This window comes from Calypte anna, chromosome 1, assembly GCF_003957555.1.
Source record: "Calypte anna isolate BGI_N300 chromosome 1, bCalAnn1_v1.p, whole genome shotgun sequence".
Taxonomy (NCBI): domain Eukaryota; kingdom Metazoa; phylum Chordata; class Aves; order Apodiformes; family Trochilidae; genus Calypte; species Calypte anna.
In genome coordinates, this window is record NC_044244.1 from 134,032,410 (window position 1) to 134,059,502 (window position 27,093).

General features: G+C 37.7%; 1 protein-coding gene across 1 annotated transcript; it reads right to left on the reverse strand.

The window, feature by feature from the left end:
* Positions 1 to 1,832: 1,832 nt before the first annotated feature.
* On the reverse strand, positions 1,833 to 25,140 carry TSGA10 (testis specific 10). Its single transcript, XM_030457645.1, is given in 16 exon segments — positions 1,833 to 1,932; positions 5,734 to 5,838; positions 6,150 to 6,352; positions 9,095 to 9,280; positions 10,063 to 10,173; positions 12,365 to 12,533; positions 12,768 to 12,823; positions 14,070 to 14,224; positions 18,651 to 18,757; positions 20,126 to 20,277; positions 22,763 to 22,840; positions 22,995 to 23,168; positions 23,521 to 23,676; positions 24,160 to 24,277; positions 24,279 to 24,349; positions 25,069 to 25,140. Coding segments are annotated over 16 exon segments (2,013 nt in total).
* Positions 25,141 to 27,093: the final 1,953 nt, after the last annotated feature.

Below are 27,093 nucleotides of genomic sequence, written 5' to 3' on the forward strand. Positions count from 1 at the left end.
CTATTTTATTTGTCATGTTATTACTACACTACACAAACCTGAAAAATTCTTTCCAGTTAAGCTTTTGAAACATAGAACAGACTGCCAAAGTGTAGGTTTTATTGTGTTTTTTTAAAGGAGAACAATCCCAAATCATTTAGTATGAGTAAGTAAGTAAGAAAATAAATAAATAAATAAATAAATCTGCAATAACCACAGTGCTTTCCACTTAGCAAAAAAAGTATGCACGAGAAAAAAAACTATATTAGTATCTTAAATACTTAAAAATGAAAAATAATGAAGCATTTAAAAAAAGATTTCATTTGCACTCAAAAGCTACACTGATTTAATTGAGAAAGATTCATCTTAAACCAGCTGGAGATTTTAAGCAAATAAAGTATTTATACCTGGCTCACATATTTCATTCTTATTTCTTAGGTAAACTCATTGTTCCCTAGGAATGTGCAAAAGCAAACCATGCCACGTAAGGCCAGACTGGAGAGAAGAAAAAAAAAAAAAAAGCCCACAAAACCTAAAAAGCAAATAAGAAAGGAACTGAATTCATAATCTAGTTTGTAGAAGATTAGTCTTGATTGGGCATTTCGCCAGGAGTTTATAAATTAGAAAGGAATTCTATCACCTCTCCCTGAAAAGGGAGTGATACAAATAAAAAAAGCATTATAATTGCTCCTATGGTGGATTGATCCCTCTTTTCTTTATACAGTAACAAAACCAGAAAACTGTGTTATGTTATTTAAACTATTTCAAATGATACAATGTTTGTTTTAAAATATTTAAGAGCTATGCTGTATGTAGACTAAGGAGGAGTTAGGACTCCAGCAGAGGAATGAAGACTCCCTGTACTTGCTGTCAAGGACAGGAAATAGTTACACAGTCACTGTCTGTGACACGGCTGTGTTTTCCTACTGAGGGCAACAGAACGAGCCTACTGACCTAAGGAAACGTCTCATATTCTGAGAGCCTATGTACTTAGAGGAGGCTTTGATAGCAAAGGTTAAGCAAGTGCCAAAGGTAATAATCTCAGTTAACAAAGTATTAACAAAATTAATCTTGGGAGTACGTAACCACATCAAAAGCAGAAATTATTCCCTGCAAGTCATTAATAGAGACCTTTCCCCTCTCATTTGCTTGGGTTTTTTTGTTTGTTTTTTTTTAAACACATGCTGCCATCAATCGACTGAAAAAATGTGATGCAACAGGCATGCAGCTACTAAATGTAGAAATAAGATGAGATTAAAATTGTCAGGGGAGTAGCTGCATATTGTCAAGATTCCATTTCATTGATTGTTAAAAGGAAAGCTGGGCTTGCTCCTCCTTGGAGTTACAAGTATTTGAAGACTTTTGGAAGGAATTTATATTTCTTGATAAATTGCACATAGAGAAAAAACTGTTCTGAAAACCACTAGAAGAAAGGCTGGATATTTGAGAGCTTTGATTTATGAATGATGAAAATATTATCATCTACACCTGCACAAAAATGGTGGAAAGTCCAACAGAGATTTTCTGTGGTATTATTTCTACTACTGTTTTAAGAATTTATGACTATAGCATCCTGATGCAAATAGTTGCAATTAACCATAGTTTTGACACAGCTCAATAAAAAGAAAAGGAAAAGATTATAATCAAAAGATGGTGATCCTTAATCTCCTGTAACTTTTCTTGGAGAAATGTAATTCCACAGAATTCTGTCAATATTTCAACAGTTAATAGTCCATTAATAGTTAATAGCTCATTCTTTAAACTTAAACTTTTTACCCCTTCAGTGTCTGGAGCTTAAGTGTTGTTGAACTACTTACCCCTCCCAGGGATCAGTCCAGAGACTAATCAGCAGATTAATGATGGAAATGTTCAGGTGATGATGTTCTTAATGTAGAGCTTAACTGGTCTGAGGTTGTGTAATTCTGATGTCGAAGCTCCTGCACAGCACGTTCCCTAAATAAACATTATTTTACAGTAAGACTAGGTACTTTTCAAAATCATGATCTTACAGTCATTATCATAATTTTTTTCCTAATTGAAATTGTCAGCTCTATTATTTATTTTTTTTTAAAGGAGATGTAGTTTCCATTATACACTTCTCTGAAAGTTAGATTAGTGGCTCTCTCTGTATTACTCCTGTACTGAGTTTTAGTTCTACATATCCACTGTCTCTATTTTCCCTGAAAGACAGAAGCTCCAGGTTAAGCTCTAAAATTGGAAAAATCTCCAGGGAGAAAAAGCCTAACTTTAAGGCTATTCACAAGTCCGCAATATAAGGATGATCACTTAAATCAGCAATGATATTAATGTAAGATCAGTTTTGTTCATGGTACTCTTGTGCTGTTTGAGTTGGCAGGGCCAGTGGACTTGAGTCTACCTGAAGTACCCTGAAACTGATGGGCATTTAACAAATGCTGGACTCCCCAGGGGGAAAGCTGTAAAATGGTGGTCCAGTCACCTTGACTGCAAGGGGTGAGGCATGGGTATTGGATCAATCCATAACTCTGGCATCCAGGTGAATGGGGAGAAGCATGTGGGATTGTATAACATACTGGAAAATTTTGGAGGTTCAGACTCATCTGGTATCTTGCTCTCAAGCTGCCAGTTGTGTCCATAAGGAAAATCTAATCAGAGTTGGATTGGGAAACTACTGGGAAGGTTGGCTACAACAGCCCCTGAGTTTCAGTGCATAACCCCAGTAAAACATGGACAATGGTTCATTATAAATGACTAGGTGCTTTGGGAGGATAGCACTGGCTCAGGCTCAAAAGAAGAACTTCAGCCTGCCCAAAACCTTGCAAATTAAGGTATAACAAGGACTGCCTGTGATACTGAACTGAAGCTCACCCAGTGTGACTTAAGACACAACCACAAACCTACCTAATGGAGTGGACCACTGAAGCAGATCGCCAAAACCTGCAGAAGAGTGATCAGACCAAGCACAAGCTCAAGGAACTGAATCAGCTGGCAAGGAAAAGGCTCACTCTAGAAGCAAGAGCCCAATGAGATAGCAGGAGTCTTCCACCTAGCTACCAACATCCCACAACCTCGTGCTTGGGGAGGTATCATACACACTGTAAAGGATATGGAACCAGACTTGTCTGCATTGACTGCTAGTTTTACTAATTGTATTGCTTTCAAGGGCTTTGCAATACTCATGCTGTACTTTAAGGGTCAAGATGGTGCTGGCAATGGTGGAAAATCTGAGTGCACCTGCTTGCACCTGTCACAGGTAACATTGTCCTGTAGAATACCAATGTTGGGTATGAATGTAGCAAAACTGTGAACAATGGGTAAAAGTAACCATGGGCAAATTTTTAATTTGGGAGGAGACTGAGGATGGGAAAGGAAGTTACAAAGGCAGCAAAAAGGAGCATCAAGAAACAGAAAGGAATAAAAAGATATGCAAGTCATGCTTGGGGCTGTCCCAGGGTACCTGAGAGTCAGCCCTGTGCTAGGTCACCACAGACAAAGAGGACGATAAATCAAACCTGTTGTTCCACATTAGTCCAAACTGCTTATGCACTCAGGAGGATAGGAAGGATAGGGAGGTGCTTTTCCTGACCAGTAAAGAAAAATCCAGAGATGGATTGAGCCTAAGCCTCATGGTACCCTGTGCTGTTAGTCACCCAAGGCCTGACAGCATTGGCACTTCTACCTCCTAATTTCAGGCATTCGTTCATTCTGCACCAAGACAGTAAATCAATACAAGTAGCTAAGTCAGTGTTAGAACAAGGGTATCATCTCTCCACTTGTTTAAATAGACAACAGCAATAAAAAGAACAGTCAGTACTGGAATCTGCTCCTTCCAGTACTACTATGATACGGACTTTAATGGTAATATTTTTTCCCTCAGGCTAATTTTCTGGTTTTCACTGCCTGTAGCAGAAAAATAGATTTGCTATAAGAAGGCAACTTGGAGCTTTAATCCTTTTCCCTACAAGTGAGATCGATACCTGCTCTTGTAAAGCATGACTTTCTGAGGAAAAACAGACAAGAAATAAAATTCTTGTAACCTCTGTGGGACATTTTGTGGGACATGTGTTTTGATTTTATGAAAAATCTCCAAAAAAAGGATAAAGGTCTAGCCTTTAAAAGACAGCTAAATCTAATGTCAGGCTTGGATTTTTATATAAGAACATTTCAGTCTTGCTATCTAAGATTTTTTATATTGTTTTTGCACCTGACTTACAGACTACATAATGGAACCTAACTTTGTTCTTTCAAAAACAATTCTGATGTTTGTAGTTCTCTTCAAGCAGAGCAGAAATTCTCTTCAAGGATGAAAACTGCTGATCTTTGCCTCAGCACAGACTCACTCTAATAGTTTTTTTGCTAATAAACTGTAAAATAAATGTTGATATTATTTCAACTATAAGCAACCACACCAGCAACAAATTAACCTTAGCTAGGAGAAGAGATTAAATATGGAAGCTGATTTAACTTGCTGCCAATGAACACTTCACAAAGAAATATTTGCATTCCTTACCAGCAAGCACACGTATACTGTGATATGGAAGCACTTACACACAAGGATTCAAGAAATAACATTCAGAAGAAGATAGAGTTTCTTTTAAAAAAAGGTACTCCTGTATTAGCATACAGTCTAATACAGTAAGCACTCTGTGCAGCTGAAGAAGCACAAACAACACCACCTCTTAAACTGACTTGCACATCTAACCCAAAAGTTCAGCAGTTTTTGCCATGACTTTGGGGTAAAGGAGAATCCAACTTGAAACTGAAATATGCATCAAGACATTTGAAAAATTGATCTTTAAAAGACCTAACATTAGCTATAGAGATGAGTCCTCTAAACCCTCCATCTTATGAGATAACAGAGTATCAACAAACTCATTTACTACAATGAAACAAGACATCTGATTCTCAAACCTGTGCTATAATCACATTAGTCCTCTTCTTGCAGCCATCTCTTTTGCATACCCAAAATAATTCCTAATGTGGTAATATTTTATCCTCAGTACATCCATGAAATAGAAAAAAATTTTTGTTTCACAGATAAGAACTATTTAAGACACCAAGACTATGTAGATAAATCAAGCATGAAGCAGGCTAGGGACTGTTGTCTGGTACTGTGGCAAAATCATATGAAACAGCTTGTACATATTGTTAAACTCTCCTTCCACAAAACAAATCCAATTATTTTGGCCACAATGCCATTTGGGAGCCACCCCTAGCACTTTCTGTGCCCCAGGCAGTACCTGGGAGAAGGCAGGTTGCTATGGGCTAAAATCATTACAGCGTGTGTGTGAAAAATTAAACTGTGTGGCTCTCTTAAGTCCATGCTCTGACCTGCTTTAGCTGACTAGTACAGATGTAACCAAAAGGTAACTATTTTTATCTCAGAACTAGTAGTCCATAAATCACTTGTCTAGCCAACTAGTTATCGAAACTCCCATTATAAAGACAAGCACCACTATAAATAAGTGAAGACAGATGAGCATCTTCATGAAAGTGATCCATCCAGCCCTAAAACAGGCAGTTCTAGAGGGCAGTTTATCTCACTGTCTCATTCCATTGGCTATAAAGAGAACCTGTACAATGAAATTAGATGGAATGTCTAACAGATACACAGACTGAATTCAGTAGCATGAATAGCTTCCAAACACACAGGAGACATACAGCACATCAAAACCAAATTTTGCTGTTTATCCTATGATTACTCTAAGTTTTCTTACTATGTTGCATTTCATTCCAATTAGATGCAGGAAGCTCAGTACAAACACATACACTTGCCTTTCAAAGCGCTCAGTCCCCAGCTGCCTTTTGGTGAAATCCAGATCCAGCTCTAGCTCAGCTACTCTGTTTCTGAGCTGAGTTATTTCTGAGCTCTGCATAGCACTGTAAAGTCCATACAATTTAATTAGATAGCAACAATAATCTTTCAAGTATGTTATCAAATACAATTATCCAAAATTAAAAGGGCAGCTATACCATGCAATTGAGATTAGGAACATTCATTGGAGTAAAATGTAGCACCACACAGAAAGATCTGCTGAGGAATCAGAAGCGGGTCTTTGGAATCTTCTGCTGCTAAAGTAACTAAGGTATATGGGCCATTGGAAAAAGGAACTAGATATAAACCCATCCATATGTACATATACTAGGGAAGAATGTAACAACATGCAGTATTTTCCTGGTCATTTACTCACAGTTTATTTTCTGCTAAAGAAAGCTGTTCCATGAGAAACTGAATTTCAGAGTCTTTTTCTTCCTTTGCTATCTGTGACTGAAATTCTTTCTCACGACTGGCTGCAAGCAAAGATTCCAGGTTTTCCACAGATGCTCTTTCATTTCCCAGTTGTTTTCTCAGCAGCTCTATTTCACAATGAGATGATTCACACTTGTTCTGCAGCTAAACAAAGATTTTAAAGTTTTATCTATCTATTATGGTAACCATAAAAAAAAGAAAAAAAAAGTCTGGGATCAATGGCCAAAATCCACTTTCAATCCAAGATGGAGGAATGGTGTTGTATTTGCCTTCAGTCAAAATCCTTTGTCAAATTTATGAATTCACCCACTGCATATATCAGAATGTAAATGCACTTGACAGAAATGACAAAATGCTATGAAATGTATGGATCAATAGATATAGACTAGGCAGAATCATTAAAGAGGAGGAGAGAGGTTCTACATTTTGCTGAGGCAAGAAACTACTAATTAGCTATCTGCATGCAGGAAATTACACCTGGTATAACAAACCAATACTTACATTTCCATCAAAGTGAAATTACACTTAATTACTCAAAAGAGCATTAGGAATAAATTTGGGGGGGAAATCAATGAAAAACAAAATGAGATTAAGCAAGATATATAGCTAAAATAGAATAACCATAAAATCTAGTATGTTCCATTGAAAAGGGAACAGTGGATTTAACTGAGATATAAGTACAGGAAAAAACCCAAACAAACAACAAAACCCCAGATATTGTGAGTTAGGAAAATCTGTATTGAGTGAACCACAGAAGACTGCCTGTTTTAATCTTAATGCAAGTAAACTTGGTGCTGTTTTTCGTTTATCTTTTCACATATGTATTTCGTTATGTTTGAGTCCATTTAGGGTACTGCAAACACATTTATGTGTAGTTTACTCTAACCTAGCTTACATTAAGCACAATATAATGCTCAGCCAAAGGTCATGGTAAATCTATGAATCAACTGTAGAGTCCTGAAATGAGTAAGTGACTCAAACCAGCATCTTTGACATACAGGATATGGAAATAGAGATTTCTTTGTTTCATTCAAGACAAATAAGTGTGCTTGCAAGAGTGAAGGCTAATTCAGCCCGCTTATGCTTTACAGGACAAGGGGTAGGGGTGGAAGGGTGAGCAACTTGCTCATCTAGCCAAGACATAAGAAGTTTTATGCTTGGAAGCTACAGTGACAGGACCAGACATTTTTTTAGCATGATTTGCTTAAAGCAGAAACCTAAGATGTGTATTCTGCTTCTGTTGTTAAATGCCACTCTAAAAATACATCAGATAGTCAAAACTCTACTGCAAAGAAAACTTATAACTGCTTCAAAAATCTACAAAAATATCTCCATGTAATTGTAGTGAATTTTAAGAAGCAGCAGCCACACATTCTGGAATAAACTTTATGTATATGGGACTTATTTAAGGAATTAACTTTAAACTAGAAGAGTAGAGTTCTTGCTCCTGATAGCAAAATCAGCTGACGTTTTAAACTCTATTGCTAGAATTCTACTGCAGAACTAATAATGTTAAAAATTCTGCCATCGACCTTATTTCATTTTCAGATGAGATTCTCTTATTCTGGCAATGAAATGTGTTCTTACATTTAGATAATCAGTGAATTCTGAAATACTGTCAGTCATATTTATCCTGCCATCACCCATAAACTCAGGCAAGACATGACAGAAGACATACTGAAGAGAAATGCACAAGCCAGCAGCAGCAGTTCTGAGTAAAAGCATTTAGAATTTTGTAAATTTAAAATTAACATAATGTAGGTTTTTCCTTTTTGAAAAATACCTGCACTTTGCCCAGGGTCACTTTTTTTCTGGTCACTTTTAACTAATTAATTTTCTGTGAGTGGCAGAATGAGTCTGGAAGGTTAGAAGAGCAAAGGAAGAGACAAAGCACTGTGGCTTCCTTGAAAGATTGATTAGAGATCTAAAGAGATAATTGTAGGGGGACCACATCACTTTCATTACAGCTCCATCTTGCCTAAAAAAAAGCACAAGTAACACAAGGCACTGCTAAGCACATGAAGATTTCTGAATAAAAACTCCTGTGTTTTGAATATGTCCCTTATACATAAACATTGTTAGCTAGAATATGACATCAGGAATTCAGTTTTCATTAAGAGGCCTTTTTACTTTGATACTTAATAGCAGTCATGTGGGAAGGAATTCAAAGGATAAAATCTTAACCCATTTAAGGGTCTCTGGACAAACTAGGATCACGTACCAGTTTCACTATATTTTAAAAATAATCTGCCACACAATGTTCCTGTGCTGCTTTCCTACTGTTATATTTTTGTCCACTTTCTGAACAGCAGTTCAGTTAATTCTGAGTATGTAGCTTGCATGAGTAGCCCTCAATAGCCATTGTGATACTCAGAAAGCAGACATAACCTACAACAAAAACTGTAGTGATCCCAAACCAGAAGACAGTTTATGATCATAACATATTTCTGAAGCCATGCTATGCATGACCCTTTAAGTTCTTCAGGTTTCCAAGCAGGAAGAGGCTCTATGGGACATGGAAAACAGTGGGAAGAAGGCTGAAAAGCTGAAAGCAAGAAACCAGGGAAAGGAACGTAACAGGTGACAAAGCACTAGCTATGTTTCAGATATACTGTGGAGTTGTATAGGACACTATGCCTTCAGTTGTTACAAATATGACAATATTTCATATTTTCTTCTTGAAATATGCTATTATTTTTAAATACCTTTTCCAAGTGTGATGAGTGGAATTCCAGTCACATTATTAAATAATTTCAAACTCCATACCTGTAGCAAGTATCTTTAAAATATGACTAGTGGCATTAAGCACAATTTTAAACAGTTTCAGGCTTATATTACTACCAGACCATTTCAAGGGTGCACTATAAAAGAATGATTTCAACTTACTTGCTCTATCTCTCTTTCAAGGAACTCCATTTTCTCTTTCAAACCAAGGTTCTCAGACTCCGCACTGATCAGTGCAAGTTTAACAGAGCTACAATCTGCTTCTGCTTGATGGCATTTTGCTTTCCAGCTTTCTCCTTGTTCATGGGCTTTGTAGTAATCCTCCAGAAGCTCACAGTTCTCTCTCTCCTAACATATAAAGCTTGCTTAACAATTTACAGTAACCTTCACAAGATAAGTTAAGAGGAAGGAGGAGATCTATAGATCTACAAGTATGACATGGTATTGGTTCTTCTCTTTTCATTGAAAACTTTGCATTTAGTCAAAACAATTCAGACATTGGAATGGGCTGCCCAGGGAAGTAGTGGATTCTCCGTCCCTGGAGATATTTAAAAAGAGACTGGATGTGGCACTCAGTGCCATGGTCTGGTAACTGCAGCAGTAGTGGATCAAGGGTTGGACTTGATGATCTCTGAGGTCCCTTCCAACCCAGCCGATTCTATTCTATGAAAGGCTTCTCAAGAACCAGCATTTTGTCCAAGATAGCCACATTTTATTGTTTAAAAGATAACTGTTAAAAATTATTAGACTAATATTACAAATACAAGGTATAAAAATATATTGCAGAAATATTTTTGTTACTAATCCCATGCCGTAATAGACAAAAGAGTTCCAAGTGTCTGAATTATTCACTGTCTGAATTTTTAATTTTAGTAAACACATGTGTATGTATATATGCATATATATATAGAGAGAGAGATAACAAAACATAATAAAATATACTTTATTATTTGTGCTCTGCAAGAACAGTGAAGAAAATGCATTCAAACTATTAAAAACATATTAGTAGAATGCAAATAAGTTAGGAAGCAAATAACCTAGGAAGCAAATTCTTCCATGGAAAAATGGTTAAAATTTCATTTTTAGTTAAAACAAGAGCTTTTATTTACACCTTTAATCTATATACTCACTTTAGACTTCAGTACATCCTTCAGCTTGACAATATCTGTGTTTGAATCCAAGGCTTTCAACTTTATCTCACCAAGGACATTTTGGTAATTAGCTATTTTTTTACATAGTACCTATGAAGAAAGATTTGTTTCATAAGGTTAAAATATAGCATTTGAACTCAAAAATAGCATTAGTGTGTAGTTAATGTCTATGACTTTATTAACTTGTTCTTTAAAGGCTACATAAAATCTAAAACATGTCTATTTCTATTAAAAATTGCATGTGTAAAAAATATTTTGTTTGATTTACAGATAATTCTGAATCTTCTTAAAAAGAAGAAAAATGTCAATAGAAGAATGTAACAGCTCAGAAGCAAAATACAGTTAGTTTAGTAGCTAGATGGTCATAACAAAACATGTTGCTTATTTAAGGAGTAGGGCTCAGAGTCAGTTCCCTCATTTTTACATGTTATAGTCTCTTAAAAACTTACATTTGAAAAAGAAGATGACAGCTAAAAAAATATAATTCATTAATTGCATGGTTATCTCCTTATCAGCAGAAATTAAGCCTCGTGTATTAGGAGAACACACACAAAATTTCTGATAACTATTGCTTGAGAAAAAGAAGAGAATGCAGAAAGGCTGCCTTGAACTGCTCTGTTCAGAAGCCTTTTCTTCAAAAATCACTCTAACATTCAGCTACAAGAACCCAGGGAAGGTGTGGTGGGGGAAGGGGTGTTAGGGGAGTGGAGAAGGCTGTGGAGAAACCCCTATTCCTGTTCTGAAAAGGCTGTGAGTTTCTGAGAAAGGTCTCTGGAAACCTGTGAACTCTTCCAGTAAGCCCAAGCAAAGAAATGACAATGCTACTTTAAATACTTTGAGCATCACCTAAATTAATGGAAGAACCTAGAGGAACCAATACATACTATAGAGGCAAGCCCCTTAAAAAGCAGGTGATCCCATGAGGCACAGGCATTTTGTTTCTAATTTCTTTTACAAGCATCCAGGTATTGCAGAGAAAACCACAAAGCTTTCAAGAGTAGCAAGAAGCAACAGGAGGCTGTGTTTTGTACCAGCTGACCACAGCAGCAACAACTTGGATTTTGAGAGAAGATTCAGCATAGTGATTCCCTGAGAAAAAAATCTTGTTTCTAGTGATACTCATTACCTGCCTTTGGTGGTTAAAGCTACCAGGACCTTGGTTTTTCTAGTATACTCAAAGTGTTCACTGAAGAGAAAAGATCAGTGTGTTTGAGAGAAGAGTTATTTAGCATGGGAATTGTCTCAACTAATGTTTGCAGTGCAGAATTAGGCACTTGATCTAACCTAGTTAGCTACTCTTCCACTACAATGAAGGCAGAGAGACAGACAAAATTCATCTCTTTAAAAACTTGGATGGGATGAACCAACCTCTGGAGGACTTCATGTAAAAAGCAGCCTTAATGCCTGAAAACTTTTTACTGCTAAAATCAGGTGAAGTTAATCTGCTCCTTCAGGATAGGGTAACATTTGTAGAGGAAGAGAAGGCCAGGTGAGCAGAAAGCTTTTCAAAGACACACCTATTCTAAGCAGCAGAACGAGCACAGAAATGAAAAAGCAACTATTAGAAAACTTAGATGAAGGCAAGAAGTTGAACACATTGAAGAAAAGAACAGACCATTACACAGTTATGTACTACTAATTAAGCTTAATTTTTAGCTTCTTGGAAAATACATTGATACATGGACATGGTGTGTGCATGAGACACTTCAGTTTTAACTACTTTAACTACTTTCATTAGTAACTGCACACTACTAAAACAGATTATGTAATGTTGTACTACAACTAGCACCTTTTTGTATTTCCAGCATCCTTATCCAAAAGCCACTTAAAAAGAATGTAAATAAATATAATGCTATTAATAATTTTTGAATCTTATTAAAATGTGTACTGTGTTAAATCAAGTCATATTGATAAGCTTCTAAGTGTTCTGGGGCAGCCACAACACAGGGTAAGAAATACTTGCTTCCTCCTTTATAGTACTTTTCCATATAAGTACTATTGATATTATAATTGCCACAGTGCTTTAACATGAGGCTCAGAAAAAACCCCAACACACTCATCAGCTCTTTATCAAGATAAACATCCAAATCACTACATAAGAATAGCTGCTCTTCTTTATACAAGTGAGATGAGATAAACAATAAGAGAAAAATCTGAGTTTGAAAAATGAACTTAAAAAATAGTTTGCAGATTTACTTCAAATGAGGGCCCACCATTCTATGCACTACTTAAAAAACACATCATTTTCCTTTTTAGTCAAGGGTTCTCTGTACACATATACCTGATTTTCATGCTTAATATTAGAAAGATGGTCTTGTAACCTGTTGTTCTCCTGAGCTAATGATTCTCTGTTCTTGTTAGCCTGTTCAAGTTCTTTGTTGGTTTCTTGAAGTTCTTGATGCAAATTGGTGATATCTTTCTCATATAAACAGAGTGCTTCAGCAGATTTTCTATGCAACAAATAAAATACTTCAGGTATGACAATACAGCCCAACCTCATACAAATTATAGCTTTTCCAGTGGTTTAAGTTTGCATGTCATGAAACAAAGCTATAATATTTTAATATTTAATATAGTTAAAAAAAAAAACAAACAAAAAACTAGCACATCCCAGTACTCAAATTTTTCAGTTTATGTTATAAATCAATCAAAATTTAATAATGATTTTGACATTTTATCCTTACTTTCTGGAATGCTCCAACTCAGAATTCAGAATCTTGAAATCAGATATTATTTTCTCCTTGAAAAGAAATACAAATTTTAAATAAACCTCTTCCCATTTCTCAGTAAAAATGGAAAAAAATCATCCAACAAGATTATCTATATTTTCCTTTTATCAGCTAGCTGATTAATTTAAGTATTTAATGGAAAATAGATTGTGTTTTTCCAAGTTTCATCATGAACTGTTTAAAGCTGAAAATTCTAATAATCTGATTTGGAAAATAAAGGAACAAATATTACTACCTTCTGCAGAATATGATAATTTAAATTAATATTATAAAACTTTATAGTTCTAAAGGCAGCATTTGGCTCACTCTCCCAAAACTAAATTATGTCTTCTATCTAACAGATAAGTTATCACAGCTTTTCTACCATGAATAAAATACCAGGGGCTAGTAATTTGTAATTGGTAATACAAGAATTCCATCACTGCATTTACATAAAGAAGGTAGCACAAAGTCTATCACTTTACATCCTTGTCCTTGGATAGGGATATTGAAAGCAGCATAGATAGGCTAAGGAAGTGTCTTACACAGAAGACACAAAAGAGGTGAGAGCCTGCCCATCTCTTCTTTAACATGGACACCATTTTACAACTTACAGCTTTTAAAATGCAAAGTCAGTGCTTACGGCAAGATGATTCTCTGTCCTGAAATATATTTTGTTTAAGATTTTGTTAAAAATTAGTGCAAATTCTTAACAGTCACAACAGCTTAAAAATACCTTCTTTAGTTAATCCTAAATGAGCATTAGATGACTTAAACTGGTGTACAACACAATGTTTAAGAACTAAGCAGTTTTATTATACAGTTTGAAATCATACTGTCCAATAAACTAATGCAATTGCTTTATGAAAAATAGTGCCTTAAGGTGAAAAGAATAGAATTCAGATGCTTCTTCAATGATAACAAAGGCAATACTACTTGGTGCCCTGCATCTCTAACATCAGGTGGAATTTAGGCTAAATTTTATGATAAACAAGATTTTTGGGGGCTAATTTACTTCTCACTCCAAGAAAGTACTTAAAGCTCTTATCTAGTTAAGTATAAACCATACAGAACACCAAACACAAGATGCTCAACACTGCTCAAACCTATTGCTGTTGAAGTTAGCATGAGTTTTATTGTTGCCTCAAAACCAGAGCAGAAACAGGCCAGCTCTGAGCACTGTTGCAGATACCAATATAAAACAAGTGTGATGACCCAACAGATCCTTTCCCTATTTACTTCTTGAGACTATGGGACTATTCACATGTCAGGACCCACCTTAGTTGCCAGACTTTCCTCAAAAGTAGCAATCTTTTCTCTTCCTTCTTCCACACAGCTTTGCAAAGTTGCCTTCTCTTTATCAAGTTGTGCAATTATTTCTTTCAAAGCACAAATCTCCTCTTGTTGTACAAGACTTTGTCTTGAAAAGTTATCTGGACACAAGCAGGAAGGTCCCATTTTTATTAATTCAAAGCATATGAAATAAAGATTCTTTTGATATACTTCTGAAGCATAAAAGAACATGGCAAAAGCTCCCCTTCAAGAAAACACTGAAGTGTGCATCTTCTCAGAATATGTAAATAACATGACTAGTATTTATAGAAATGCATTCTTCCTTAGATCAAGGCCTTAAATTACTTGCTCAAAACAAACCTATTTTTGAGCAGGACACATTTAAATCATTGTTCTCTGGTAAAGTAACAATAAATACTCAAACAATTGCAATACACAGAAGTAACATGTATATTACAGTGCTTAATGACTGATGAAGTAAGACATTGATATCCTGATATGAGCCAGGTTTTTGGAAATAATTGTTTCATTTAAATTATCTTCATGTAAAAGTGAGTAAGAGTACTACATTCATAAGATTCAACACCACTTTAAAATTGCAAATAATGAAAAAGCAGTTTACTTACTACAAAAACATATTCTACAAGATGTCTCTCCCTACCTTCACTCACCTAATAAGGTGTTACACACTACATTTACCTTCAAATGGTCAGAGAATCCATTCTACTATGATTTACACACATTGCATTCATAGAGCAGAAACCCCTCTTACAGTGAACCAACCTTACATCTCATAAAACCCATGCAGGCTGCAAATTACTCTTTAAATGCCAGTGTAATTTGGCTTATTGAATGATTCTTATTAAGTAATTCCAGGAGATTAAACATCCAAGTAAAATGATCTGTAGCTCAGCCTTTCAGGGACATCATAGCATAAATTTACATTCTATTTTTACCACAGAACTTCTCCATAATTCAAAACACAAGATGAAAAGCACTCAAATTTTCACCCCATATTTTTAGATACATGCTTCTGGAACCTGCTAAGACAGGTATTGTTCAAACCTGGCTATAAAGAAATTTCTGATGGACCAGCTAACCCTTTGCACATTAAGAGCAAGAAAATCACCAGTAGCAGTGAGCATGGCTTCAACCAAGGGAAGTCATCTTGACCAACTTTTATGATTAAATGACTGGCCTGGTGGATGAGAGGAGGGTAAAGGATGTTGTATGCCTTGAGTTCAGTAAGGCCTTTGACACTTTCTCCACTAAGGTACTCACAGATGTCCTGTTGACATATAAACTGGATGTGCAGACAGTGAGATGAACTGGAAACTGTCTGTATGGCCAGGCCAGTGTCAAAGTCTAGTTTGACACTGGTTACTAGTGGTGTGCCCCAGGGGTTAATGCTGCCTTCAGTCCTGGTTGACATTTTCACTGATGATCTGGATGATGAGGCAGGTTAAACTTCAGGAATTTTGCTGATGAGGAAAAACTAGGAGGAGTGGCTGAGACTCCAGAGTGTTGTGCTGCCATCCAGAAGGACCGTGACAGACTGGAGAAAGGAACTGACAGGAAAATCATGGAGTTCAACAAAGAGAAATGAAAAGTCTGCACCTGGAGATGAAAGATCCCAGGTACCAGTACATGCCAGGGTCAATCTAGATGGAAAGCATCTTAACAGAAAAAATGGGAATACTGATGGATGCCACACTGAATATGTCCCACCAATGTACCCTTGCTGCAAAGAAAGGTAATAGTATCCTGGACTGCATGTGGGAAGGTATTGTAAGCTGGTTGAGGGAGGCAGTCATGGTCCTCTACTCAGCTCTGGTGAGACACACCTGGAGCACCAAGAGAGGCCAGAGGGACATGATGGAGAGAGTCTAATGAAGGACCATGAAGATGACTGTGGAAGTGGAGCATCTCTCCCCTGTTAGAAAAATACTGAGAAAGCTGGGACTGTTTAGCCTGGAGAAGAGATGGCTTAGGGGGTCTTGTACATGTGTATAAATACCTGAAGGGAGAGTGCAAAGATGAAACCAGGTTCTTTTCAGTGGTGCCCAGTGGTAGGACCAGAGGCAATAGACACAAACTAAAACAAAGGAGGCTCTCTCTAAACATAAGGAAACACTTATTTTTCTTTTACTATGAGGGCTACTCAACCCTGGCACAGGTTGCCCAGGGAATTTATGGAGTTTCTTCCCTTGGAGATACTCAAAATCATCTAGATATGGTTCAGGGTAACTGGTTCTAGGTGGCCCTGCTTGAGATCAGGGGCTGGAGAAGATGCCTTTCAGAGGTGCCTTCCAACCTCAGCCATTCTGTGACTGTAAGCATTTTACAGAGAACCAGTGGAGGCACAAAGATAACTGAAAATGCTAACTGATAATTTTGGATTTCCAAACTGTGACCTGAATTTTCATGACAGAAAATATTATATGTTTAAAAAGAATAAGCATGGATTGCTGCTGCAGCTGTGAGTGCTCGACATTTCTGAAAATTAATAACAAAAATCAGGCACTCTGAAAATAGGCCATATATATAGCTAGTGAGAAATTCTGAGAAGCTGGGTTATGTATCACCTCAGAATTCTAGCAATAGTAGACAGCAATAGTAGAAAATACTGCATTACAATATTTAAAATTTTAAATAGTGTGCTTTTTCTTTCTGCAATTACCTGCTCCGTTCCCTGTGTTTTCAGCTAAGAAGACAATCTGACAGACAAACTTCCTTCACTAGACAACACTGACTTACTCCCTACAAAACTGTGCAAAAGTTGCAGCAAAGCTCCCCCCCCAAAAAGCACCAGATGATTGTGTAATTAAAAGTAATACCCTAAGTATATGAAATGAACTGCACTGGGGTTTATTTGTTAAATAGTACAGGCATATCCAATGGTTCCAAGTTCTACCCACAATCTCTGAACTAGACATCCAATGGTAAGGATCATTTCCAGATTCTTTAATAATTTCACACTAGCTCTCCCCATCAGATGTCTCTGATCCTTCTTCACTCCCTCCCCTCACGCTTTTAGTTTTCAGTCTCTGATTTCTTCCATTACCCCAGCATTGCCTGATGCCACATTTACACGCTGCTTCTCCATTCACTGATTCTCAGTCTCACTGTTTCCTACTTGCAGTCTCTGACAAGCAGTCCTCCCTGTTGCAAATTCTGGTCCAGTCAATATTCCTATTCTTCACTTTTACTCTGAGTCTTTGTTAACTTTACTTCTTGTATTTATTTCACAAGGATTATGATACCTCATCCCAAGTGTCATCTAGGTATTGCTTATTAATTGATCCTGCAGTTAAAACGTCTCAACTTTCTTCTTTCACTACATTCTCTCCCCACACCTACACTCTCATTCCTCTCCTTCAGTATCTTCCACTGTTCTTCCTGTGGTGACAGGATAAAAGGACAATACAGACAGTTGGCATTAATTACAAGAGTCTTTGCCTGGATTTGCCTCATAGTAATGAGCAATTCTAATGAATCTAAATTAGAACATGCTTCAGTCAGATGGCATGAGACCTCTGATGCCAAATTCTGAAAAGTCTCTATTCAGCTTTAATGAATTGACTTACTGTCTTTCTGAGGCTTAAATAACACATAATTTGGACACATTTTCCTGGGAACGATCAAAACCATGCAACAACACATAGGCAGACACGCCTATCAAGCCTTAAGTCCATACTTTTCCTATATCTCCAAGGATATAGGGCTTTTAAAACAAAATGAGAGGATTTTAACATGAAAAAACATCTTTTTCTCTAGCCTTCTCAAGAGTGGCTTAAGCACCTTAGCCAAAGCATTTAAAAAAAAATAATTCCATTTTGAATTAAGTGCTTATTAATTTGAGTGAAATGTTCATCTCAAATGAAATATTTAAATCCAAATTACTGGAGTTCAAAACCTGGAAGTAATAGAAAACAAGACATTTAATAGCATCAGGCATCTCTAACTTTAGATATCAATAGCTATAGGTTAGCTATATTTTCTCTTCACAAATTCAGCACTGCATTTGAGAACAGATTATATCAACTGCATCTACAGAAAATCCTAGAAGACTTCTTAAAATACAGTTGCAATTTTGAAAGCGTGAACGTATTTCTTAGTACTACAGGAAGAATAATTCCTTTATCCACTTTCTTTACTTTCATAACATATAAAAGGTGCAACATACAACATAAGATTCATACTACAAAGGACATTTTCCTGATTTCATCATCATCTGATGATGATGCTGAGAGGTGCTACAACTACTTTAGTGGATCATAAATATCACTGATCAGTTGAGGCACTGCACATTGGTACCAATGCATATTGTTCAGCTTACAGCATGTAATATCACTGAGACTTACTCTATAGAGCTTTATTATATCATTTTTAAATGTAAAAACTTTCCATTAACTAAAGAAATGCTTTGAAATTAAAATGTTAAAACTGACAAAAGTGTATTTCATTTGCATTCAACATTTTTTCTTTCAACGCACAGGAAAAAAAGAAAGAAACGGTAAGAGAACAATTAGCCTGCTTAATTTTATTACAAACACTGCTACTCACCAATTTTTTCTTTCAAAAGTAGAGTTGTCTCTTGGATTTCATATTCTTTCTCAGAAAGGCTTTGCCGAGTCTCTAAAAGACTCTGTTTTGTCTTTTCATTCAATAAACTGGAAAAGCAGAAGCATTAAACAGGAGAATTCTGAAGTTTAACATTTTTTTTTCCTTTCTGAAATGTCACTAAAATTGCAAAAATTAAGAAAAAGCAAGATTCTTTGGATATCTATAGTGTCTTTGGATATTAAAGTTTGAATAATCCTGTAAAGAATCCCAGAAAAATAAGAAGCATTCTTTACAACAGATGAAAGTAAAAACTATTCAGAAATTACTAGAATAAACATTACGTGGGACATACACTGAAATGCTTGACCTATTTAAAGTTAGACCCAAGTCGAAAGTTCAAATGAAGTAGTAATATTAATGATTCTCAAACTGTTGAAGAAACTGAAAAGAACTATCAGTCTGGTTTGGGGGGAAAGAATAAGATACTTTAGAAGCAACTAATCTTCAACAGCTGAATTTTTACAGTATTCATAAATCTGACAACCTATTATTAAGCACCAGTAACTCAGGACTGGATGTGCAAAGGAGTTACTCCTATTTTAGAAATCACAGTATCCTTAGAAAGGCATTGTGAGCCTGCATAATACTGCACACTAACAACCAGCATTTCCACCAATCGAAATGCAACAAAAAACTGCAACACCCATGCATCAGCTACAGCAGTCACTTGTAAGTGCTCATGGGTTTAGGAAAGTGTTTGCCTAACTGAATTATATTTAAGGAAACACAAGAGAAAAAAGCTGCAGTATCTTCTCTTGCAGTCTGTTCACTCTGTAGCCTCGCTCAGTCTGTGATCTAGTCCTTTTTATGTCTCTGCACAAACTTCCTATGTGCTTGATCTTTCCCTCTAGTCAGTAAATTATCCTTTTCTACCTTGCATTCACTGATCTATGACTTCTTTACTAAAGGCTTCAACTGAGTCTAATCCCACTCCATGGTTCTGAACATGTTAAGACCCATTTGAGCATCAGGCCATAAACCCTCTGAAAGCCTTAAGTTTTATCTTCTCGTGAAAAAAGTTCATGGCTAAGCAAAGGAAGTTTGAAACTAGCTTCATGTGACAATCACTAATATATACATGAGAGCTTGCCTCTATAAAAACAATAAATTTTTTTTTAATTCATACGCAATTAACAAGAGAATAACAATCCCTGAATCTTCTAACAGAAAGCTCCTAACTCCAAGTCAGAGTGAATTTTAATTTTTCACTGAAGATGGTGTTCAGCATAACAACAAGCCAAAAACATTCACATATAAATAAAGCAATGAGGAAAACAATTTCATTCCAAAAAGGATGGCTTGTTAAGAACAAATACCATAAATTCCTTTCTCTTGTAGCTATGAAAGAGTTATGAAAACTAACAAACAGGATGATGCTGCTTGTCAAACAAATGCAACTATTTAAGTTTACTTACCTAAGTGAAACATATTCAGCTTTCTGCTGGCTCAGCTCAGTTTCAGATTCCAGTGCTCGTCTCGCCAACCTTTTTCTCTCAGTTTCCAGAGAATCAATGGTGCCTTTCATTAGTGCCACTTTGGACATCTGTTCTAACCTTTCGCTATCTAACTATAAATATAATCAAACATTAAAAGCTGAAAAAAATCTGATTTATGTATGGACTTTCTCCTATTAATTAAAATTCTACTCTGCCTTTAGCACATAAGGAGAAATGTTCAAGTATCTCATTTACTCAGGGCCTGACTCCAAGTCTACTGAAAGTAGTTGGCAAAGAGGTAAAATGTGATTTTCACCTCCTTTGAAGGACACTCAATATCCTGCCTAGGAATATTCTAATTTATTAAAGTAAATTTTAGCTTATACAAAAGGACAAAAATGTCAACATAACAGAAAACATTATCATGAGAGCATGAGGGGGAAAGTTGCAGTTCAGGACACAACACTACCAATGATGGACTCAGACTACTGTATAGCTATGCCAATAACTGGATAGAAAAAAAATCACTGTTAAACATTTGCATAGAGCATTATATGACTAAGTTATCATCATGAAGCCTTTGCCACCATGGACCTAAACCAAAGGCTGAATACAGAATCTCTTCCACAGACTCCAGCAAAGCTAGTTTGAAATCTCAAGTTTAAAGGAAGGTGTGTTTTATTATTACAATGCATACACTTCACATTTAAAGAACTGCCCTTTTGTAGATTATTTGAAGCAGCTCTTCTAAGGTAAGAAATTATCACCTCATCCCTCTTCCTCATTTACTGTTTTTTTCAGTACCAATCTCTGTGTCATTACAATCAAAGGTCAGACCACTGAAAAGGAAGTCAGTAAGCTTCTGGTATGCAGTAGTTTTTTCAATATTAGTGCCATAAATTTCACATTGATGTATTGCCCTCAAATGGCACCCAACAAACCGAAGAATTAACATGATGTACCCAAAACACAACTATTCCCAGTATTCACTATGCATCATGTGTCAAGGACATGATTAAAGCTATGGTGTACTTAGGGTAATTTAAACCTACAGTGTGTTCTTCATCACAGATACAATGTTTAATATAATATTCCTTGGAACTATACTTCTAAAGTTGGTAGGATTTAAAAGGCTGAAGGGTAAAAAAATGAACCAGAATTTATAACCATTAGAAGATATATTACAGAAATCAACATCAATCTGTTTAAAAATCAAGTTCTAACAAGGCTGTGAAATTAAGATTTATATTAATTTTATTAATATTTTATTTTTCTATTTTAGCACCAGGTGTTAGCAAAGAATTGCACACACAAGTAGCTTAAACCATATTACATATGACTTGCCAGAACAGTACAATTACATTTGATTTTGGAGCACTAGGTCTTAATGATATACAATATCATTATGATATATCATTATGATATTAAAAAATTATATACAATCACAAGATTCCAATTCACGCTGGAATAGACTCCAGGAGGTCTCTAGTCCGAACTCCTGCTCAAAGCAGGGCCAACTCTTGAGGTCAGGTTGCTCAGGACTTAGAAAATCTCAAAGACTGAGGACTGCTCAGCTGTCCTCATTGGAAAGAAATATTTCCTTGTTTTCAGCCTGAAACCTTCTCATTTCAGCTATTGCCCATTGTTGCTCATCCTTCCACCATATACTGCTGTGAAAGCCTGTTTCTGACTTTTTGGTTAATATTGGCAGGTAGGACTTAAGTCCCCTTTAAGCCACCTCTACTCCAGGTGGAACAAGCCCAGTTCTGCCAGCCACCTCTCACAAGGAAGGTGTCCCAGACCCAAGTATGGTGACAGCCCTCCATTTAATCCACTCTACTTTGGCAATGTATTTCTGGTACTGTGGTGGCAAAACTGGATGTGGTGTATTCCAGATGTGATCTAATGAGTGCTCAGTAAAAGTGGAAAATAACTTTCCTTGAGCTACAGGCTGTGTCCTGCCCACACAGCTTAGTATGTTCTTGGCATTCTATGCCACCATGGCATACTGCTGGCTCATGTACAGCTTGCTGTACATCAGGGCCTGATTTTTCAGCAGGGCAGCTCCCAAACCCAGTAGTTCTCAACACATATTGGTGCCAGTTGCTCTTCTTCCCAAATTCAGAACTTGGCATTCATCCTTGTTGGACTCTAAGATTCCTGTCGTCCACTCTTGCTCCCTGTCTTGGTCTCTATAAATGACAGCCCTGGTCTAGAAGATATCAACAGTTTTCCCTAATTCGGTGTCTTCTACAAACTTTCTGAATACACATTCTTTTGCCTCCTTAAGGTCATTGATGAAGATGTTAAACAGGACATGCATCAGAAAAAAACCCTGTGGTGCTCCATGTTAACAGTCTCCAAGTCAACTTAACTGACCAATCAAATTTTCCCTCATCTAGCTGCCCACACAGTTCAGATCACAACATCCTAACCTGGATACTACACCACTGTGGGTAACAGTGTCAAAAACCTTGCTACAGTCTTGGTAAATTACATCCTCTGCTCCAAGCCTGTTGCTTCCTGATAGAAAGCAGTCAGTTCAGTCCTGCAGGATTAACCATGAAGATCACCTGTATGACATTTACAATTCCACAAATAATAATTTGCCCTTACATTTTGAATAGTAGTTTCTAGCTCTTCAATTCTCTGTTCCAAATGAGCCTTTTCTTTAAACGCAGTCTCTTGAGAAATCTGTATCAAATAACAGCAAAGAACAAGCCTGAACTCATAACAGACACAATGTAATTAACTCTCGGGATTACAATAGAAAACTTTAGTAATTAATTATAGTACTAAGTAGTTTTCATGTTAAAATAACTTTTGGGGGAAAGGGGCATAATCAAACCTTTAACTGCTCCCTGAGGCTATCACGTTCTGTGGTCATCCTTTGGAAATCTGACAGTGCTGTATCCCTTTCTATCTCCACGTGTCTTAACATAGCTTGAGCTGTCACAGTACTTCTACGAGTCCTGGGGCATTTTATGACTTCCTGATGAAGCCGGGAAATCTCCTTCTGAGCCTGTTTTTAAAAGAAGCAGCAGCATAACAAAAAGATTGAACAAATAGTGTAATATATTACTTTGGCATATAGCTGGTAATGCAGTGCAGCCCAGGAACTGGACAATGTCAAAGTTGAAGTAATTATTTGTGCATATATTCTTTGATTTGGGAAAGTATTCTTAACCCAGAACAGCAATCACAAAATTCTATTTAAATGACAGTTTCAAATCACAGAATTTCCATGACTTCTTTTTTTCTTTTCTATTTTTTTTAAACAAATACTTTGCACTTTTTTTTTTTTCACACAAGACCAAGATTTTTTTTCCTGGACATCACCTTAAATTATTTAATACAAATATAAATAAAATTACCCATTCATAAAGACTGAGAATTCTGTCTCGTTCAGCTGCTAAAACTTTGACGTTACCCTGATTTTCTGCCACACGGCGCTCTAATTTTTTCAGTGATGACTTAAGTTCTTCACGTTCTCTCAATATTTTCAAAACTACTGGATCAGAACTCATTCCCTTAAAGAACAGGGTGATATAAGGTTAAAGCAGAGAACAAAACTATTTGTTTTCTTAATATAACTGTTTTGGAAATTTCTATTAAAGATTTAATAAGCTTTCAACCTAGTAACCTCTAGACAGTCAAGACTGTACGTATAGATTTCTCAGTATTAGAAACCAGATACACATCCCATTTATTAAGATACACTAAATTACATTAATTTTAGTAGCAGGTGTCTGTCAGAAATTATACTGATGACCACATTACTAACTACTTAACATGCAAGCAGTTGTTAGTAACTATGTAAAGCAGTATACACACAAGCAAGTACAAAGTGCAGTTAAGTTAACATTATTGGCATGCTCCTATCTTATGCATGCTTCTGTTTATAATAAATTAATTTTTCTTCCTGGTAATTATGGCTTTGCTAACTTAGCGTAAGATAAACTAACATTTTTTAAATGCATTCCCTCTCTTCCAAAGTGTTTTCCCATGCTCACCTGGATGGATGAAAATTTCTTTGACATGCTGCCACAGGTAGAGGTTCACTTAGGACTTGAAAATGTCTTTCTAAATACCTTCAGCAAATTCCCAGACTCACTTCTATAGTAGCCTCTGTATCTTAAAAAAGGTATCAAGCCTTGATAGTGACTTCTTTTGCTTTATTTGAGCATCTCTTTATAAAATAACCTGTATGTGCAAAAATGAGATGATTCATTCACTAAATCAGACTGTTGTAATGAATGATACTTTATGTAAAATGTATAAACATAAACTTCAAAAGGAAGATGATGTTGACAATTAATTCAAATAAATACCCATTTTAAAATTTAAATTAACTTTTGACAGTCTGTTCTCTCTGAAAAAGGCATTAATGACTTTCTATAGTTATATGTGCTACTGAGTCTTTCCAGTAAGGGAAGGGAACAGGTCAGAATAATTTGCAAGCTTTCAGACTTCAATACCTTTCTGAGCACACAAATCTACAGATAGAATACATATTATTTGCTCACAGTACTACTTCTACTCAACTTGTGAAAGAGAGCTTTTCAAAAGGCATTATAATATTTGTAGTCCCTAAAATAGTTATTATTTATGCTTGCCACAAAGTGGTCAGACTTGACTATCACTGCTGATAAATTTCACACTCATCCTCTTAACTCTGATAATGCAACATCCTTGCGATTTGGCACTAAGACCACGCAAGTGGCTCATGCACCACTCAAGACACTTGCAGGACGACCGAAATAATCCAGAGTTTTAGTAAACCTTTTGGACTTACTAAATCCCCAAAACGTTTTGATGTTTTCTGGTTTTGGTCTGTGTGTGTCTATGTTCCAGGTATTCTGGTGATTAATGTTAGACACTCCTTCCCTCCTTGTTCTGCACAGCGCACACAGCACCAATACCTGAAGCTCCAGTACGTGAAGAGTCAATACCTGAAGAAGCGTCCTCTCGCCCTGCGCCCCGCACCTCCGCATCCCTCGCCCCGGGCCGCCCGGAGCAGCTGAGGCGAGTCTCGCCGGTCTCTACCTCGGGGCGACGCCGCCCTCCCTCCTCATGGCGGCTGCCGGCGACAGGTGAGGCACCGGTGGCTGCCGCTGCCCTCCCCGCAGGCGCTCCCGCCGCCCAGGCCCAATGGGGACCTCTCCCCGGCCGCCAACGCCCCAACGGCCACCGCGTCCCCCGGGCAACCGGCAACGGCCGGCAGGCTCCCGCGTGTCCTCCCCGCCGCCCCTCTCGGCCGCCCAGGCGGGGCTGGGGGAGGCGGGAGGCGGCTGCCGGGGCTGTGCCCCCCCACGGCTCTGAAGGATCGCCCTGAGGGTCCTGAGCTCCTCATGCGGAGGGGAAGGCTGTGGATGTTGTTTCCTTGGGCTTTGGTGAAGGCTTTGACGCTGTTTCTCACAGCGTTCTGATGAAACTGGCTCCTCTGGGCCTAGAGCTGAGTGCTCTCTCTTCACTGGGTGAAACGCTGGCTGGGTGGCAGCCAGATTGTGGTGTTCCCCTGGGCTCGGTGTTGGGGCCAATCTTCTTTAATATCTTTATCGATCTGGATGATTGAGTGCACCCTCAGTGGGTTTGCAGGGGACACTAAGTTGGGCAGGTGTGTTGATCTGCCTGAGGGTAGGAAGGCTCCACAGAGGGACCTGGGCAGGCTGGGACAATGGGTTGAGGTCAATTGTGTGAGATTTAACAAGCGGCCAGCAGCATGCCCAGGTGGCCAAGAAAGCCAACAGTATCCTGGCCAGCATGACAAATAGTGGGACCAGCAGGACTAGGGAAGTGATTGTGCCTCTATGCTCAGCATGGGTGAAGCCACACCTTGAGTACTGTGCTCAGCACTGAGCCCCTTACACAAGGACACTGAGTTGCTGGAGCGAGCCCAGAGAAGGGCGACCAAGCTGGTGAAGGATCTGGAGAACAAGTCCTATGAGGAGAGGCTGAGGGAACTGCGAATGCTTAGTTTTGAGAGCAGGAGGCCGAGGGGAGGCCTTATTAGTCTCTACAGCAACCTGAATGGAGGTTGTAGGGTGGTGGGTGTTGGTTTCTTCTTCCAAGTAACATGTGATAGGCTGAGAGGAAGCAGCCTCAAGTGGCACTAGAGGAGGTTTAGACTGGATATTAGAAGAAATTTCTTCACTGGAAGAGTTTTCAACTACTGAAATGGGCTGCCCAGGGAAGTGGTTGAATCACCATTCCTGGAGGTGTTCAAAAGATGTTAGTTGTGGTTCTTAGGGACAGCAGGTCAAGGGACGTGATTCTCCCCTACTGCTCTGCTCTCTTGAGACCCCACCTGGAGTAATGTGTCCAGTTCTGGAGCCCCTTTTACAGGAAGGACATGGATGTGCTGGAGCATGTCCAGAGAAGGGCCACGAGGAGGATCAGAGGGCTGGAGCACCTCTGCTATGAAGACAGACTGAGGGAGTTGGGGTTAATCAGTCTGGAGAAGAGAAGGCTCAGAGGAGACCTTATTGCAGCCTTCCAGTATCTGAAAGGGGCCTACAAGAAAGCTGGGATGTCAGGTAGTGATAGAACTAGGCAGAATGAGTGCATCTAGATTAGAAGCTAGGAAGAAGTTCTTCACCATGAGGGTGGTGAGACACTGGCACAGGTTGCACAGAGAGGTGGAGGAAGCCCCATACCTGGAAATTTTTAAGGCCAGGCTGGACAGGGCTCTGAGCAACCTGATTTAGTGGCAGGTGTCCCCACCCATTGGAACTAGATAATCTGAAAGTTCCCTTTCAACCCTGAAAATTCTATGATTCTATGACATGGTTTAGTGTTGGGCTCAATAGAGACAGGGTAACAGTTGGTTGGAATCTTTTTTAAAAGATCAAAGGTCTTTTCCAACCAGAATGGTTCTGTGATGCTATGAAGTTCCCACAGCCAGAACACAGCTAAGGCAGACTGGTTTGTCTTCTTCCAGGTATCTG